Here is a 20,000-nt window from a genome sequence, read left to right on the forward strand (position 1 = left end):
TTCATCACCGAATCCTTCTCTGGGAAACTTCCTGAGAGCGTATTGATAACGCTGAGCTGCTTCCTTCATCTTCCCTCTCTGAGGAGAAACACACACACACAACACTGTCATTACTGCTCTACTGGACACAGTAATGCACACTTTTCTGTTATAATGCCTTTAATGGTCATCTTAATCTTCAATCCTTTTTAAAAACTGCTGTATATTCATATGTATTCATGTATGTATAATATCATCTTCACATCAAATTACAAAAAACTAATTACTGCTTATGTGAGCGGTTTGTAATGCAGTGTCTATGGCGGCAAGACAGTAAATTTGACTGTTCTCACCTCTGGTTGCCATTATTAGTCTCACACTATTTCTTTCAAATAGGATTATAAAAAAATGACCCCGGTGAAAACGATCCACGTCCACACTGGCGTTTCACAGAGCATTTCTGAACAGTCCTCCGTCCACACTACACCACTGAAAACACACATCACGCATGCAGCGTGTGTGCGCGTCTGAGCTCCAGGCAGTCAGCGGGCGCTTTGAGCACAGAAACCCTAGGTGAGAACTGCACGTTGAATGGTTCATCTAGAATCTACCGCTGGATCTAATCTCACTATATTTGTTAAACGTAATATTTAATCTTGTTGTCTATGGTCCTACTCACACTATGCTATCCGAACCGTGCCTAGGCCCGTTTCCCGGATCATTTAAGATGTGTGAGTGCTCTGAATCGGGCTCAGGCACAGTTCAGTTGGCTGGCCCTGGCCCGGATGGAAGAGGTGTGCCAAAGTGCGGTTCACTTGGGCTTTGGTGCAGTACACTTGTGTGTGAGTGCAAAATGCGCCAAAGCCCGAAATTGAAAGCGAGACGTGACCTTTACAGGACTGTTTCATATGCGTTTATTAATCATTCTTACTGTTAAATGAACGCAAACTGTAGTAGATTATTACAGACACAAACCCCTCACTGCACGACAGCTGCACACCTTCAGCAAACCTCCTAATTTCTGCAGCACGAGGACTTTATGATTGTTTATGAGCGTCAAATATCGCGGATCTGTTCGGCAAAATATTTGACCGCGTGTCGCTTCATATTAAATGACTAAAACAATATAACTGAAGAAATCTCCACTGTGTTAAGGGAAAGCGCTTACTGAACAGCGCATTATTGATGATGTAAGCGTGCCCAGGCCTGAATGTAATGTGAGTGCGGGCTGTCGGGGGAGGCGGGAGGGGGAACATGTGTGCTTCAGCCCGGTTCAAGGCAACTGTACATAGTGTGAGTACGCCCTATATCTATCAACATATTCCCCGACTTTGGTTTTTTGAATCTATTACTTGTTCTCAGGTAACGTGTTTTAGCTGAGCACAAAGATAAGTGAATATATTAATTTATGTAACCGTGTACACTGATTCTGCATATTTGACTGATTGTTTGCCTTTATTATATAAACTTACTGTACGTTATACTTTTATAATGGCCATTATTGATTATTAAAACTGATGTTCAGCGAAAGAGAGGGGGTGTTTCATATTTTTTGAAGAAAATAGCTGCCTCCTTTCATGCTATTGGCTCTGTTTTGTTATAAATATACATACAGTGAAGATGACGCTCATGTAAATATGTAGCTACACAATGCCTCATCATTTTTAGTTTCTGTTAAGGTAATATCAAAATGAAAATAGGCATTTCCTTATATCATGTTTACATTTTACTGTTAAAATCGTGAAACAGCATAGCCAGGCTGACGTGAATGAGGTTATAAAGTAGCCTACACTGTTCCCTTTGAAGATTTACCCGACGTGTCCTCGGGAGTTTGTTTTCCATATCAATCTTGTGAAGTCTGAATTTACAAGGAGAGGATGCAGGACTGAACTGTGTGTGTAGGCTACTTAATATTGAGGAAAAGCCCCAATCAGAGAGGCGAATGTCTGCAGCCACTCCTCTGTTTTCAGATGTCTCCGTTTTCCCCTATCCACACTGACACGGAGCAGCAGCGTTTTCGGCGCTCAAACTATGGGGTAGTGTGTGGACAAAAGGCGTAACCGTAGCAAAACTTATGTGCTTTAAAAGGAAATCGTATTAGTGTAAACAGGGCCTACATTTACCAACTATGACTAATTCAACAGCTGTAAACTCGTCCAAAAACTTGTGGAAAAAGTCCATTGTGATTGGTCAGTATCTGTTTTGTGATTCTGAGTGCTGACCTTATAGAGCAGGTTTCCCTCCTCCATCAGCTTCTGCAGGAGGATAATCAGGATGTCCGGTTTGGATGTGGCCATTGCCCAGGCTGCGTTTCCTACACACACGGAGACAAACACAGCATTACACCAGAGCGTTCCTCACTCACGACTCAGCACAGGTATGGAATTGGCGTGAACTAAAGTTACCTAAAGAGTGTACCTGTTCGATCATAAGGAGACGTTCTGTAGCCTGACCAGGGTTTAGTGAAAGCAGTTCAAAGAGAGAAGAGTGAAAAACAGTACCAAGAGCCATGCAAAGAGAAAATATACACACACATACAGAGACACACACACGTTGGCATTGGTGGTTTATGAGGACTCTCCATGGGTGTAATGGACCTTATTCTGTAAAAACCACTTATTCCTTCATTTTCCTTTAGCTTATTCCCTTTTTCATCAGGGGTCACCACAGAGGAATGAACCGTCAACCTATCCAGCATATGTTTTACACAGCGGATGCCCTTCCAGCTGCAACCCAGTACATGGAAACACCCATACACACTACGGTCAATTTAGTTTATTCAATTCCCCTATAGCCCATGTGTTTTGACTGTGGGGGAAAACCAGGAGCACCTGGAGGAAACCCACGCCAACACGAGGGGAACATGCAAACTCCACACAGAAATGCCAGTGTTGCCTAAAAAACACTTATTATGAGTAAAAATGTGTTTATGTAGCACCTTTCACAGACAAGAAGCCATAAAGTGCTTTACAGCAAAAGAAATCCAAGTACAAATAACACCAAATGTAAAGCCAGCTCACCATACTGTTAAGGGCTAGGGTTAAAAATAAAATAAAGCACTTAAAGAAACATTTCACACTATTAATAAGTCATTAACTAAGACTCTAAGCTTAATAAACTACTAATTTGGTGCTTATTAATAGTTAGTAAGGTGGTAGTTGGGTTTAGGTATTGGGTAGGATCAGGGATGTAAAATAACATCATACTTTAAGTGCTAATAAAGAGTTAATATCTGAATAATTGACAGGTAATAAGCAGTAGTAAATGGTGTGAATTGTTATTTAAACTAAAGTGTTATTGAGATATAAGCGGTCTCATTTCAGAGGCTGCATCTTCTGAGGGATGCATTCAGAGGACGCTGCATCATCGCGGTGTGATGAAGACCGTCTCATTTCCCCCCCCAAAAACTAAAGGCTCCTTCAAATGCAGCCTTAAAATGCGTCCTTCATTTCTTCACTACGAAGTGATTTTACAGACAGTTTACATTGATATGTGTACATGTATGGATCAAAGGAAATATATTTCCAGCTTGTGTATACCTTGTTTTGCCTTCAGATCGCTTAATATAAGCTTTAAAATCACTTTAAAAAAGGTCATTACAAACTGTATTACTGCTTATTCACGGCAGCTACTGTAGGTGACGAGATCTGTCCTCTGTAGGCTCGGTCACCCTTGAAGTCTGCATTCTTTGGAGGATGCAGCCTCAGAAATGAGACACAGCTATAGCATCTCAATGGGACCTTCCATGTTAAATGAGTGAGTAAATAAATGCATGTGTGTCTCCAGCATGTGTTTCTCACCTAGTTTTGCTCCTTTCTTCAGTAAAGTCAGCACTACTGAGGTGTTTCTGCAGCCGATGGCTCGATCCAGCGGCCTCATCCCACTGTAATCCACATGCTCAATCACAGCACCCTTCTCCACCAGATAATGAACCTCAAACACACACACACACGTTTCAAATCACACACAACTTCAACACAACATCCAATAAGGTTTAAGATGCCAGAAACATTCAACTGATCAAAAGTTACATTCATTCATTGATTTTTCTTCGTCTTAGTCCATTATTTATCAGGGGTCACGACAGCGGAAGGAACCGCCAACTATTCCAGCATATGTTTTACACAGTGGATGATCTTCCAGCAGCAACCCAGTACTGGAAAACATACACACTGATACACTACGGCCAATTTAGTTTCTTCAATTCCCCTATAGCGCATGTGTTTGGACTGTGGGGGAAACCGGAGCACCCGGAGAAAACCCACACCAACATGTGGAGAACATGCAAACTCCACACAGAAATGCCAACTGACCCAGCCGGGACTCGAACCAGCGACCTTCTTGCTGTGAGGCCACAGTGCTAACCATTAAGCCACCATGTCACCCTTTAAAAGTTACAGTACAGATTGATTATTTAATAATGTTACAAAGAGATCGAGACTAAAATTAATTATTAAACACTGTCCAGAAACAAACACCAGTTTCCACTTAAATAAACAGCAGGTCAAATATTTCTTGATCATCAAATCATCATATTACAATAATGTCATGTGACACAGAGGATTGGAGTAATGATGCTGAAAATTCAGCATTGGATTACAGAAATAAATTATATTTTTAAAATATACCCAAACTGAAAACAGGTACTTGACCTGTAATATTATTTCATATTCTTTACTGTATACTTCAATAAATACTGCCTTTGTGAGCACAAGAGAGACTTTCCTTTGACTCAACATTAACAAAATGTATCGCCTCACTCATTTTTACATTATCATTATTTTTCCCCTCAACTGATTAACTTGTCTCAATACAACCAAAACATTGGTCACACTTGGGGTTGTCACGATACTGGAATTTGATATCAGTCGATACTGGAATTTAAAAACGTCCATTTCCCTCTAACATTTAAGCGCTGTTGAGCTCGTTCTTAAACAGCGCTGATCTGCCAATGTGTTCATGTGCTCAACAAAAATGACTGTGATTGGCCGTGAAGGTCATCAGTTCACCGAACTCACCGCTGTTTACTAAGTGTAACCACAGATACAGAGACACTGGAGCATTTTAAAGCCAGGATTCATCAGCGGATCACTCATATCTCAGCTTATAGAAAAACCAGCTGATCAACGTGACTTTGAAACGCTCCAGTGTCCCTGTACCTGTGGTTACACTCAGTAAACAGCAGTGAGTTCGGTGAACTGATGACCTTCACGGCCAATCACAGTCCTTTCTGTTGAGCACGTGACCACAATAGCAAATCAGCGATGTTAAAAAACACAATCAACAACGCTCAAATGTTATTATACACATATTTAATGATAGTTCATGTATTTATGGACATTAACAATACACAATGCATGTATAGCATTCATTAATTATAGTAATAACTAAAGCTAAACTAAACATCCAAATTCATACTTGTTAACAGGAAATAACAATGAACAACCTAATTACCATTAACTAATGCTAACAAACATGAATAAATACAGTAATAAATGACTTGCTCATTGTCTGTCCATGCAAGTAAATCCATTAACTAGCAATAACGATGTTTCCTGTGTTGATAAATGGCACCAAAACATCTGATATCCATTACATCTAATGTTTTATGTTTATAACATTATCAAATAACTTATAATTTCACATCTAGTTTATTAACTCAATCCAAATGCATCAATCTACAGCACCAGAACACTGTGAGGCATTATGATTATTCATTCATTTTCCTTCGGCTTAGTCTTTATTTCAGAGGTCTCCACAGTGGAATGAACTGCCAACTATTCCAGCATATGTTTTACACAGCGGATACCCTTCCAGCTGCAACACAGAATTAGGAAACACCCATACACTCTCACATTCACACACACTCATACACTACGGCCAATTTAGTTTATCCAATTCACCTGTAGCACATGTGTTTGGACTGTGGAGGAAACTGGAGCACCCGGAGGAAACCCACGTCAACACTGGGAGAACATGCAAACTCCATACAGAAATACCAACTGACCCAGCAGAGGCTCAAAGCATTATTATTATTATTTTACATAATAATTTTTATTTCAAAGAAGAATGTATTAAAACTGAACACAATCATGCTTGTTTTTTTGTTAACTAGGCTGTTGATGAAAAACAGATTAAGCTTTTATTTACAGCATTGACTTTCATTACCTAAATACATTAAATAGTAAAAAAAAGAATACTTAATTATAATAAAAAGCAGACACTTTCAAACTTTTACTCAAGTAATATTCTGAGCAGTGACTTTAACTTCACCAAAGTCATTTTCCAGCAAGGTATACTTTACTCAAGTATGGCTTTCAATACAGCACTGGATAGGCTCTTGATAGACTTACAATGTCTGCGTCTCCGTAGAAAGCTGCCAGATCCAGCGGGGAGCGTCCATTCTTGTCCGAGTGGTCAATAACTGCCCCGTTCTCCACCAAAAACTGCACCACGCTCTTGTGTCCCTTTAAACAGGCCCAGCTGAGCGGCGTCAGCCCTTCCTTGTCCACCGACGCCACTGAGGCTCCTGGGAAAAGCAGAGGATGTAAGGCAAGCCCTTTTCACATTTATTCAGTCACACACTGTAAAAACAATACATTCTTGCTGACTTAATTCATCTCAATTTACATCAGTCAAACTGACTAAAAATATTAAGATACATTTTGTATGACGTAATAAATTTAGTTGGAACCTGATTTACCTTTTATAATAATTTAAAGGTGCAGTAGGTGATCGTCTTCAGAAACATGGTTTGTTGTGCTGGTTGAAACAGCACATTCCAGTAGTAATGATTAAAGTAAATGGTCTAAATCTATTTATATGTGTTTTTATATTCTGAGTGAGGCATAAGACCAAAAAAATGTTCATCCAATTAAAATATTGTCAGGCCGATAATTCTGATAAGTAGCCCAAACTGTCTGTCAGCAAATGTAGATTTGAACATCTGTGCACACGTTCACGCAGATCTGCCATTGGCGTATGCATGCGTGCTGCGCGTTCATGTGCACACGAGACACAGCAAAATCAAATGCTGAATCAAAACTTTGTAAAATTCTGAATCAATATTGGAGTTAGTTTTACTCGCTGGAGGAAGGACGACACCATGGCTGAAGTATTTCTGTTAGACAGGTCATGTTCTGTTAAACCTCTTTTAGTCACTCAAAGCTGATGTAGATTGTGTTGTTATGAATGGGTTATATGCACAGAAGTGTTGTTCAGCCACTGAAATCTCCTGGTGAAAGATTGATGTGACTTTTCAGTTTCATAAGGATCTTTTACAGCATCGATAATGTCGATTTATATTTAGTTTAACAACAAGACATCAGTAAACAGCGCTAATCCACCTAGCCTGCTTTACTGAGCTAAAGGTGCTTTTATATTCACATTGGGTCATTTCTGAACAATGCCAGTCTGTGATGCTCTCTCTATAATGTTTATCGCTACTCTGAATATTCGCTCTGAAATAGCATGTAAGTATGGCTTAGTAATGAGTGTAATTCCTGCACACAACCACATACAGTAGTCACCTTAGGACAAAGTGTGAGAGATTGAGACAATCGATCCTTGCATGTATGAAATATTGCACATTATGTTAAGTTTTGCTTGTTAACTACACAGCTGAAACGTGCTAGATATAATACAGATTCTCGTTGGGAATTGTAGTATAATAAAGTACTGTAAGGCAAATGACATGATCTAGTGAGCTGTCTGCGGTCATCTTTAAGGTGCGCACAATCATGATATCTGAAGGCGTGGCTTTGGACTGCAGGGGATGGACTGTGTTTCAAAGATATCATGCTAACGGATAGCAGATCACCTACTGCACCTTTAAATCAACATAAATATTTGTTGTCTTGACTTCCTGTCATATTTTTTACAGTGCAGGATATGAATTCGTGAAATCAACAATTCAAGTCTAGATATCTATAATCAGCATTCTTGAAATCAAAAATTTATTTTTACATCAATGATTACATTTCAAACTGTGAATTGAGTAGAGAATTAAGTTCTTGATATTTAATTGTTGATTAAATTAAATTGTTAGGAATTGTATTTCTGCAGGTGATATCTGCAAATTCAATACACAAATGGTATTTCTACATTGTTGATGTCAAGAATTAGCATTGTTACTAGTTCCTAACCCTATTAACAAATGCTTAGTTAATGATAAATCATGTTAGTATATAGTTAACAAACATGAATCACAGTTGAAGTTGAGGTTTCGATGTATTGCACTCCAATAGAGTCCTCCTTTATCCCTGACGTTGATCAGGAACTATATACTTATCATAAGCTCCACCAATTAGTATGCATTAGTACAGGGGTCAGGAACCTTTTTTCAGCAAAGAGCCATTTCTGGGGGTTTTTTTGGCAAATGCATTTTTTAAAGAGACATTAGGGATATATATGAAGCATAACATGTTGAGCAAGTCCATGTATTAATAAAGGACAATTGATAGAATTCCTCTCTGTTCACCACCCATAAACATTACACGCTCAACACGCTCAAAACAGTGGAGATGATAGTGGACTTCAGGAGAAACCCCCCTGCTCTCCCCCCACTGAGCATCATGGACAGCATTGTGGCAGCAGTGGAGTCATTCAGGTTCCTGGGCACCACCATCTCTCAGGACCTGAAGTGGGACAATCACATTGACTCCATTGTCAAAAAAGCTCAACAGAGGCTGTACTTCGTCAGCTGAGGAAGTTTAACCTCCCAAAGGAGCTGCTGAAACAGTTCTACACCTCCATCATTGAATCAGTCATCTGCACATCAATAACTGTCTGGTTTAGCTCAGCTACTAAATACGATCTCCTAAGACTACGTCGAATAGTTCAGACTGCTGAGCGAATCACTGGGACAACCCTTCCTACTCCCCAAGAACTGTACTTATCCAGAGCGAGCAGAAGGGCTGCCAAAATCACTCTGGACCCCTCACACCCAGCACACTGCCTCTTTGAACTTTTACCTTCTGGTCGACGCTACAGAGCACTGCGCACCAGAACAGCCCGACACAGAAACAGTTTCTTCCCTCAGGCAATCCATCTCATGAACACTTGATGATAATAATTGTGGAGCCAACATCACTACTTGCTATACACTTTTATACACATATACACTTATTTAACAACACACTTTACATGCCAATTTGCACATAACAGCTGCACATATAACGTTGTATATAGTAATAAACATGTACATACACTTTTTTAAAATATATTTATTATCTGTTTTTTGTCCTGTCTCTGTATTCCTGTTGCACTGTAGAAGCTCTGTCACCAAAACAAAATCCTCGTATGTGTGAACATACCTGGCAATAAAGCTCTTTCTGATTCTGACATTGTTTGAATTTTATGGCGCAAAAGTTACCAAAGAACTGTAAGTGGCATGCTCTTTATTGGGGTCGCAATTCAAGTTAATCCACAGCGCCGCACACACGCATTGGTTGAAACAACTTTTTATTCTCATTCTTATTTATTTTGCTGTAAAAATATACGATGAAAAGGTCATTTTAATTGTATTTTCAATAGGAAACTGATTTTTAATGACAATTTTAATTTTTTACTGAAGGGAAACAACTGGAGAGCCACTTATTTTTGGATAAAGAGCCACATGTGGCTCCCGAGCCATAGCTTCCCTACCCCTGCATTAGTATATGAGTAGTTAACATGAACAAAGTTTGTAGTTCTGAACCTGATTTTTGGTTCATGTTAACACATTAACTAACATTGTAAGTTTTCATGAACAAGAATTCAGTATCACTGAATAAATGTGTTGTTCATTATTAGGTCAAGTTATCTAATCCATTAACAAATACATCAGTGTATGAGTAAGTAATCATTAAGTTGTTCATGTAAAGAGATGCATTAGAATATGTGTAAATTAACAAAGATTAAGTAATGCTGAACAAAGTCGATGTTTACTGTTAGATCATGTTTACTAATGCATTAGCTAACACATAAATACAGGTTAAGTTAGCATTAACAAAGGTTAAGTAATGATTAATAGATGCGTTATTCATTGTTAATTTATGTTAACTAATGCATTAACTAACGTTAACTAATGCACCCTTATTGTAAAGTGTTACCAGTTTACCTTACTTTCAATGTAATTTTACACACACAACATATTAAACTAGCTTGCTTCTCAACCAAATGTGTCTTGATTTAAGAGTTTGTGGATATTTTACAGAAAAACAAGAGCAAAATCTAGGAAACTAGGTTTACTCTTGCAGTGATGGTGTTCTTTGGAGACGTCTATTTAAATAAATAAATCTGTAAAACAAAACACACTTGCATAACAGTTTCCACAAATATATTTGAACACTGACCACAATAATAACTTGCATTCCTGCTTTCTATTTATTCTTTGAAAGTATGTTAATGTACTTCCGATTGAAACTGAATATTGAGTAGGGGGCGGGGCTTTCTCTTAGCACATCAATCTCTCATAGCAAACTAACGGTATGAGGGGCGTGGCTAAGAATTAAAGAGGAGTCATACACAGAAGCGGATGCTCAGACTGAAGACAAAGCCAAAATAAACTTGTTTACAGGACAATAACTCGCACAGATGAATTGTTCACCTAATGAATCACAGTGTGAGCTAGCAAAATAAGCATTGTACATTTTCAATTCACACAGACTTTAAGTGAAGAACTAATTTCGAGAGGAGCATGTGATATGAATGATCATAAGTAAGCCAATCGGAATAATCCAAACTCACTACAAATAGCCTGTCTAGCATTACTCCCTTATCTTCATTATTTGTAGAATCCCCCCATCCACCCTATCTCCCCCTTTCCTCCTTTACCAGAGGTAGCTCTCAAGAACTACCTGATCTCGTACACCCTTATGCTCATTGACCAGGCGGGAGCCCTGGGCTCAATTATCTCCAAGCTCAGGGTTCTCTCCCAGGACAGCATGGAAAACCTGCTATTATTTTTAAGCAATATCTAAGTATGCACTCTTGAATCTGCTTTAATACAGTCTGTATGGTATAAACAGACAGATTTGATCTTTGCAATGCATTAGTGCTCATCTCTCACCTTTAGACAGCAGGAAGTCGGCTGTACTCAGATGTCCTTCACACGCCGCCACCATCAGCAGCGTTCGGCCCTGTTTATCACTGACGTTCACATCGGCTCCGTGCTGCAGCAGCAGATCTGCAATCTGTCAGAGACACGTTCCTCCGTTAAACATTTCTGCTGGAGGAAGAGGAGGTGTGGTGTGGTTGTTCAGGACACTCACCTGCCAGTGACCCTGTCGGACTGCGCAGAACAGAGCACACGCTCCTCTCCTGTTCACCTGCTGAACCTGCGCCTCCCGCTCCAACAGGAAGCTGCACACCTCCATCTTCCCCCGTCCTGCGGCTGCAGTCAGAGCTGCAGAAAGAGTAGAGGATTAGCATTAAAGTCAGAATAAAAGCAAAACAGACAATAACAATGCATTCATCATAGCCCCTCCCTCAACATCCTTTCTCTTCTCTGATTGGTGTTTACAACCATTTAATCAATTTACATATCAAAATCAAGATCTGAAAACAAGTAATATTTAAAATACAAAAAAGAAACTAAGCAAAAGGTTTTACCTGTTAAAGAAAGCTTAAACTTACTTTAGTTGGCAGTGCAATTACATTTTTGTAAATAAGACATAAGAAGTACTGTGATTACTAGTGGTGTGCAGAGCGAGGCTTTATGAAACGATGAAGTCGAAGCTTTGAAACGTTTGGAAACCCGTCTCTACAGCGACACCTAGTGGTCATTTTTTAATGTACTGCTCTTGAACAGCTTCAGCAAAGAAACAGTTACGCAAATTGAGGTGTTAAATCCCGATGGGATTAAAGTGATTTAGTAAAGCGGTGCGAGTTCTAGACTAGCATGCAAAGATACAGGGTTCGAATCTAGTGTGATGCAGCTATAGATGTTTTTGAATGCTCTGTTCATGTTATCTGTTGGTCTGACATCTGAAGGGACACTTTGTGAATAAATATGTCTTGTTTTGGTCATAAAAAGTACTTATTAAAATACATCAAGTCATAATTTTAGAATATTTGTACAAGTCGGAATTCAAACTCAGGCCATTTGCAGCACAGTTACTTTGTGCACACGCACAGTCCACTAGGCTACATAAGACAGTTTTATTTCTGACCATGTCAGTCAAACGCAGATTCACCAGGTCTTTAAAGGATTCTGAAGTGACTGACGCTTTGAATCGCTTTAGGCACGTGACCTAGGAATTTTGTCTATTCACAACAAACAAAGGCATATTTTGATGACGCAGAGATGGAGTGTGGAATCACAGTAGATAATTACACAGGAATCATCACTAGTTAAAATGACTTATTTTTCTGGATTTGAACATTCTTACAAACATTTGGTAAAATGTAAGAACATGAGTCAACTTTTCAGGTGGTTTTTGAATATTGTAATAAAAAAATCGTACATATTTTGCCTTTAAATGGAGCTGTGTAAAAAAGAAAGCATTGTTTTTGGCGACACCAGTGGACATTCAGTGAACTGCAGACAGCAGATTTATTTATTTTTTTGTATGCACATTTGCAGTGATATACTGATAGTGAACATCTAGACAAAGTCCACACTGCTGAGAGTAATGTTTAGATGTATATGTAAATGATTACCTGTGCTCTTTCCTCTAAATTACACAATGAACACAAGAGGAATGAGGAAAAAGCGGTTCAGAAAACATCGGATCTCAATGAAAGTATATTTGAGAATACAGACTGTATAAATCTGGCTGTGAAACTAAAGCTTGAATTAATTACTTTGATTGTCTGAAAGATTGATTTTACAGGGCAGAATGGCTCTTTTCTAGGACTTTAAGTGTTTCATGCGTCATAAAACAGAAAAGAGGCTCTTGAGGCACATGCTGTATAAACGTCATCCTTTTTTGTCAGTACAAAAACATCATTCATATTAAAATAAACCTTTCATCAGCAACCCATGGAGTCAATGAAAAGGTCTCCCTTTTTAAGCCTCAGTACAAAAAAATAGTGTTTTAGCTCATTTAAAGTCTAACATTGATCTTACAAAGCTGAAGGTAAAATCTGTGTGCTTCAGCAGACCTGGGAATTCAAGTACTTGTTTGCTGCTCGAGAAACAAATCGGAGAGAAAGAAAAACAACTGAATACTGCTCTATTTTCATAGCCGTATGAGTCTGTTCATGCCCACCAACACCACTGAACTCTCACACAGCTCAGTAATTCATTCATGCTGCGTCTGCATCCAAAAATCACAAGTAAACAAGAAAAAGGTATTTTGCTTGAGAATTTAGCCTGTTTTCAGGACCATAATGCCGTTTCACATTGAGATTTCATTATAATTATAAGAACATTTCAGCAGCATTCACTGAAACCAAGTGGACATGCCACCTGAGACCAACACACACAGTGCAACAGTAAACACAGGGATTCTTCCGTCTGCTTCCCACACAAAACGTCTGCTGCACATCAAAGAGCTCAACTGATGGAGAATCAACATCTCTTTGATCTTCAGAGATGAAAGAACTGACTAACTTTCACAACTCTAAACGTCTGTTGGACTGTCAGGAACAACCCATATCTTAGCAACCACACAAACATGCCAACACTACCCTGGCAACTACCTGAAACATCAAAGCAGCAGCCTAGCAACAATACACTCACCGGCCACTTTATTAGGTACACCTTACTAGTACCAGGTTGGACCCCCTTTTGCCTTCAGAACTGCTTTAATCCTTTGTGCCATGGAATCAACAATGTAATGGAAATATTCCTCAGAGATTTTGCTCCATATTGACATGATAGCATCACGCAGTTGCTGCAGATTTGTCGGCTGCACATCCATGATGCGAATCTCCCGTTCCACCACATCCCAAAGGTGCTCTATTGGATTGAGATATGGTGACTGTGGAGGCCATTTGAGTAGAGTGAACTCATTGTCATGTTCAAGATACCAGTCTGAGATGATTCACGCTTTATGACATGGTGCGTTATCCTGCTGGAAGTAACCATCAGAAGATGAGTACACTGTGGTCATTAAGGGATGGACATGGTCAGCAACAATACTCAGGTTAGCTGTGGTGTTGACATGATGCTCAATAGGTACTAATGGGCCCAAAGTGTGTCAAGAAAATATCCTCCACACCATTACAACACCACCACCAGCAGCCTGAACTGTTGATACAAGGCAGGATGGATCCATGCTTTTGTGATGCTGACGCCAAATTCTGACCTCCTGACCATCCGAATGTCGCAGCAGAAATGGAGACTCATCAGACCAGGCAATGTTTTTCCAATCTTCCTCAGTTTCCTGTTCTTAGCTGACAGGAGTGGCACCCGGTGTGGTCTTCTGCTGCTGTAGCCCATCTGCCTCAAGGTTGGACGTGTTGTGTGTTCAGAGATGCTCTTCTGCAGACCTCGGTTGAACCGAGTGCTTATTTGAGTTACTGTTGCCCTTCTATCAGCTGGAACCAGTCTGGCCATTCTCCTCTGACCTCAAGGCATTTGCGCCCACAGAACTGCCACTCACTGGATATTTCTCTTTTTCAAACCATTCTCTGTAAACCCTAGAGATGGTTGTGCGTGAAAATCCCAGTAGATCAGCAGTTTCTGAAATACTCAGACCAGCCCGTCTGGCACCAACAACCATGCCACATTCAGAGTCTTAAATCACCTTTCTTCCCCATTCTGATGCTCGATTTGAACTGCAGCAGATCGTCTTGACCATGTCTACATGCCTGAAGCTGCATTCACACTGGACTTTTCTCCCCATAGACTTCTATTCAAACATACACTAATGCGTCAGACCAGAAACGCAAGCTTGTGTGACAAGTTTCGCACTTCGCTGCTTTGCAAAGTTCAAGCTTGGTGAACTCTGACCTGCGAAATCACATCACTTGACTGAATGAGACCAATCGAGAATCAAAACAGAACCTCTCTGGACAGAAATTTAAAACATGGACCAATCGCTTGCTTTTTTAAATGTCTAATCATCTTGTTTAATCCCGTCCCTTTTTGCAGCGCCGCATGACAGAATTTCGCACGCGCAAACTCTAGTGTGACCACAGCTTGAGTGCGTTGAGCTGCTGCCATGTGATTGGCTGGTTAGAAATTTTCTAATGACCGTTAATGAGCAGTTGGACAGGTGTACTTAATAAAATGGTGTGTGTGTGTGTGTGTGCAACAATCCAAACATGCAACACTGCCCTAGCAACTACCTGAAACACTGAACTTGAATATAGTATTATAGCATTTAATAGATACAACTCAATGTTAAATGAACAGTTTTATATTTCTCCATCATCTTTGTCTTTTAACTTCTTTGTTTAACGAAATCCTTAAGGCAAAAATGAACAGAAATAAAGTAGGTGGCACTGATCCACTCTACTCTAGTGTATTATAGACTCAATAGACACCACCATGGACTCAGTGAACAATAACACAAACACAAAAGACCAGCAAACAGAAAAGTCTACGCAGGGAAATACACATTTAAACAAGAAAGCCCAGGAGGTTGTTTTTTTTGGCAAAGTCTTTTCTAATGTACCCACTGAATCCAGAGAGCTCAAGAGGGAAACACAAGAACAAGATTATAATGGAAAGACCTTCATCTGAGCTGTTTATCAGAGCCACAGAGGTTTGATCCTGGTCTGAAGATTATTAAACTACAAGAGCACTCCGGAGAAATGAACATCTGCTCTGCTTACAAATAAAACAGCAGCTCAGATGATGCAGATGTATTTGTTTTCTATATTGAGCTGATTAAAAATAATAATAATAATCAAGTTTATTTGCATAAGGCTTTTCAGATAAACTTGAGCATGTTATTTCATCACAATCAAAATCAGAAAGAGTTAAAAGGCTTCATATTCATTTTGTGTGCGATAAAAAATGAATATTTCATCGTATTTACATTATTTTTTTACTAACTGATGCTTACTGGACTTTTAGAAATATGATCGCACCAATAAAGAGCAAGATAGAGCTTATTAAATATTTTAGAAATATATGTATTTAATATTTCATACATTTTTTAAATTTTTAAGCCTGGAAAATGCTAGGGATGGCTGACGTTTAACTGACGTTTCGACACAGTGTCGAGATCCCGAAGCGCAAGTGTTTCGAAACACCTGGTCACGTGACTAAAGCGATTCAAAGCATCGATCAGTTCAGAAGCGGTTCGAGACTTGGAGAATCTGCATTTGACTGACAGGGTTAAATATAAGCTTATGTCACGTATGGCCTAGAGGACTGTGCGTGTTTATGTTGTTACAGTCTTCATCTGACTTTTGGGTTCGAATCCCGACTTGTACAAATACTCCAAAATCGTGATTTTATGTATTTTAATCATGTTACTGTTTATGGTGTAGTCTAGATAGGATACAGCTGCAGATACGCCATCAATTTAGCATCATTTTTGTAACTGAAAAACAATAATTAATATTTTACAGTACTGTGATGCTTGGGTTTAGGGTTGTGGTAGACGTTAATAAAATACAATAAATGGGAAATTTAATGAATAATATAAATAATTCTTGTTAACTTCTGTCCACAACTGTATCTGATCTAGCAACAGCCCTGTTTTATGACCAAAACAAGACCTATTTATTCACAAAGTGTTTATTCGGATGTCAGACCAATGTTGAAACAGAACGATACACAAACAAAGCATCTCAAACTGATATTAAAGCATTTCAAATTAGCTGTATCAGCCTGGATTCGAACCAGCAATCCCCACATGGAGGTCAGGAACCCTAACCACTCCACTATATCACTTGAAGATTCAAACTTACAAAGTGGGGTTTAATACCTCAATCTGCTCAACTGTTCTTCGCTGAAACTGTTCCAGTGCAATACATAAAAAATGACCACTAGGTGTCACTGTAGAGTGGGGTTTCGAAACGTTTCGACACATTTGCTTCAACTGTTTCAGTGTTTCACGAAGCCTCGCTTTGCCCACCACTAGAAAATGCATATGGAATTTATGGAGATATTTATTATCATAAGATATATAAATAAACTCTAAATAGGAAAAGCAAAGTAATAAATGAAGATAAAAAAATAAAGAAATTTCATTTGTATTTTGAAGATTTTCCCCATAAAGTTCCATAAAATATACAATTTTATATTATATTAAATAGTTTAAATGCCTTTTAATTATACTATTTTGACTCATTAAATCATTGAATAATATTAATGAACAAAATTCTCATTTATTAAAATAAACTACTAAATATCTGTAACTTTCTGACTATTACGCATTTTTAAATACAACACCTCTCACATCTACTCGTCATGTAAAATATTGCACATCATATTTGTTTTGGATAAAACTATTGGCCGAATGCATGAATACGACCTTAAAATACAAAGCGGCAACAAGCCATTTATTTAAGGTCAGAGAGAGGTCACACATCGTCATCCATTATGCTTTCTGCAAAGCAGCATTATAAGCAGACCTCTGGATAAATACAAATACAAATAAAAAAGCAGTATAAAAGACGATGCATGGAAATGCTCAAGGTCTGTGCATTTCTCCTGTTGAATCTGTTCTCCTGTCTACAGTATGCACATGTTTGTTTTGAATGCACAATCACTAGAAATCACTTCTGATTAGATACATGTGTTTCGGCTCTGTCTTCTATTAATTCACAGCACTCACACACTCTTTCAGTCACTGAAGGTCAAAACAGCGGATGCAGAGATGTGTAATGAAATGAGATGAATGTCCACGCAGGACATTAATAAACTCATGACTGCAGCTCAAACTCGGAGTCTACAGCAGACACACCTGCTTTCCAATGCAAATCTAAAGGTCTTCACACACTGAAGTCCAAATTATCATATCCGTTTTTTTCATATTCATATCTGAAATATTTGTCGCGTACACAAACCTTGCACACTGAGTCTGATGCATATTAATTAATCATTATAAAAACACACAACACTTTGGAGTCAATTCAAGCATCGATGCTTTGTTCTCTTCTCTAAAGTAGAAAAAGAAAGAGGAATAGTAATAGTAACATTTAGAATAGATGGCAGCCATGTTGACATATCGGACCTACACCTGCAGCTTCTCCACACTGGACGTCCAGCGTTCTCCGGCGCCTAGACTGCAGCTCTGCACAAGACGTTTGGCCAGAGAAGAAATGGTCATGACCCAACTGAGGCTGGTTTCTCTCTGGGTTTTTTTCCTTCACTTTGGTCAACTGGTGAAGTTTGTTCCTCGCCACTGGCTTGCTTGGTTTGGGACTTGTTGATCTGCACATCGATGGATTTGCTCTTCAGTGTTTAAACTTTCAGCAGTGAATATTAAACCACACTGAACTGAGCTAAATGGAACTTGAAGCTGCTTTGACTCAATCTACATTGTAAAAGCGCTAGAGAAATAAAGATGAATTGAATTGAATCTAGCTTTCTATTATAATATCTATGGGCAGTACATCAAATGTATGGACATGCACGCGCACACGCACACCCCCCAAACAGCAGCAGGGGAGAGGTGTGCCAGTCACAGAATCCAGCTTATAGGTGTTCTCAACTGTCCGCCGCATTCTGTCTTCTATCATGCACTGTGTTGGTCATAAAGTTATCTGTGGCTCAAAGGATGGCACTCTGTATTTGGCTCTGAACTATCAAAGTACCTCTCAAATCGCTTTTTCAGATGCGAAATCTGTCAAAATCAACAATCAAACCCGGATCAAATTTTTTTTTAATGACAGACGAATGTTTCAAAGGCAGCGTGACAATACTATTGAGACAACGTGAGGTCCAATTTAGTATGTAATTCTGCAAATATTACGGATGAAAATTTGTGCTAAAAGGGATCACTGTGAAATATGTACGGCATATATGAAGTTTATTTACAAAAACAGATTTTTTTTTTTTTTAATGTTCAGATGTTTTTTTTTTATCTTTTTAATTTTAAAGAGTGCAATTGCAAAAAAATGGGCATTTCTTAAAGTTTTTTTTCTTTTTAGAAATAATGTTTTTTACATTGAGCATTGATGAGCTGAACTTAAAAAAGGTGTTTTTTTTGTTTAAGATTCAAAGATGCACTTTAAAATGAAAAAAAAACCTCTTTATACAGATCGAATAAGTAAAACACTGATTTCTGTATTTATGATTATAGATATTTTATAAGACCCCAGTATAAATACCATTTTAAAAGTCTTAATAAAATACATATTTAATACATAAAACATACTTAAACATAAATAAATACCCACATTTAAGAAAATAAACAACTGAATAGGCAAACATTTAGACTTTTGATCTAGCTATTAAGTTATTAAAATCATTGTTAATAAAGTAATTAATACATACAATAACCTAAAACTGTATTTAAAAACGTATAACTAAAACAGCATGTATTATCAAATAAACATCATATGCAATTCTGCTCACCAAGGCTGCATTTGTGATTATAATAAAATAAATCAGTATTATTACTGATTCAGATAAAACAGTAAGATTATGAACTATTATTTTCATTTAGGACTGTATTGTGGTTGATTTTTTGTGTTTAAAGGTTTTGTTTAAAAGTAATGACATTATTTATATCTATTATAAAATGATTAAATTACATTCTCTTTAAAAATCCCTCTAACATGCGGATTTACTGTACTGTTATGATCAGTATTAACTAATGCTGTATATATAAAAAGATTGCACAGCCCTTTTACACATTACAAGAAAATGCTTGTTTCTGATCATGTTTTCTTTTTCTGACAACACATCTACAGACACCCACAATTCATTGCAAGCTTCCTACAGCAACAGAAGACACAGAGAGAAAAACATGAAGAAGATAAAGTGAGTGTACCTGTTTCTCCCCACAGAGTGTCATGAGCATCAATCTGCACCGACAGCTCATCATTCAATGCCAATAATCCTTCCAGAACCTGCCGAAACACAAAAATCACAACAATCAAACAAAAACTGGGAGAAAATAGCAGATAAAGACACAAATCCTACAGGAGAGATAGAGAGAAACAGTCCACAAACGCCGTTGGCTAAA

The 20,000-nt window shown here is 38.4% G+C and overlaps 1 protein-coding gene across 1 annotated transcript in view; it reads right to left on the minus strand.

Moving 5' to 3' along the window:
* The window catches only part of tanc1b (tetratricopeptide repeat, ankyrin repeat and coiled-coil containing 1b), a 195,105-nt gene that overhangs the window by 9,737 nt on the left and 165,368 nt on the right, over positions 1-20,000 (minus strand). Inside the window, exons 15-22 of the mRNA XM_056466085.1 lie at positions 19,806-19,884; positions 11,232-11,365; positions 11,030-11,153; positions 6,333-6,508; positions 3,780-3,912; positions 2,398-2,427; positions 2,202-2,293; positions 1-78 (exon numbers count right to left, since the gene is read on the minus strand). The exon at positions 1-78 is cut by the window's left edge and continues 69 nt beyond it. Of these exons, the coding sequence (XP_056322060.1) occupies positions 1-78; positions 2,202-2,293; positions 2,398-2,427; positions 3,780-3,912; positions 6,333-6,508; positions 11,030-11,153; positions 11,232-11,365; positions 19,806-19,884 (846 nt within the window). The remainder of the gene's footprint in view (positions 79-2,201; positions 2,294-2,397; positions 2,428-3,779; positions 3,913-6,332; positions 6,509-11,029; positions 11,154-11,231; positions 11,366-19,805; positions 19,885-20,000) is intronic.

Source organism: Danio aesculapii, chromosome 9 (assembly GCF_903798145.1).
Source record: "Danio aesculapii chromosome 9, fDanAes4.1, whole genome shotgun sequence".
NCBI lineage: Eukaryota > Metazoa > Chordata > Actinopteri > Cypriniformes > Danionidae > Danio > Danio aesculapii.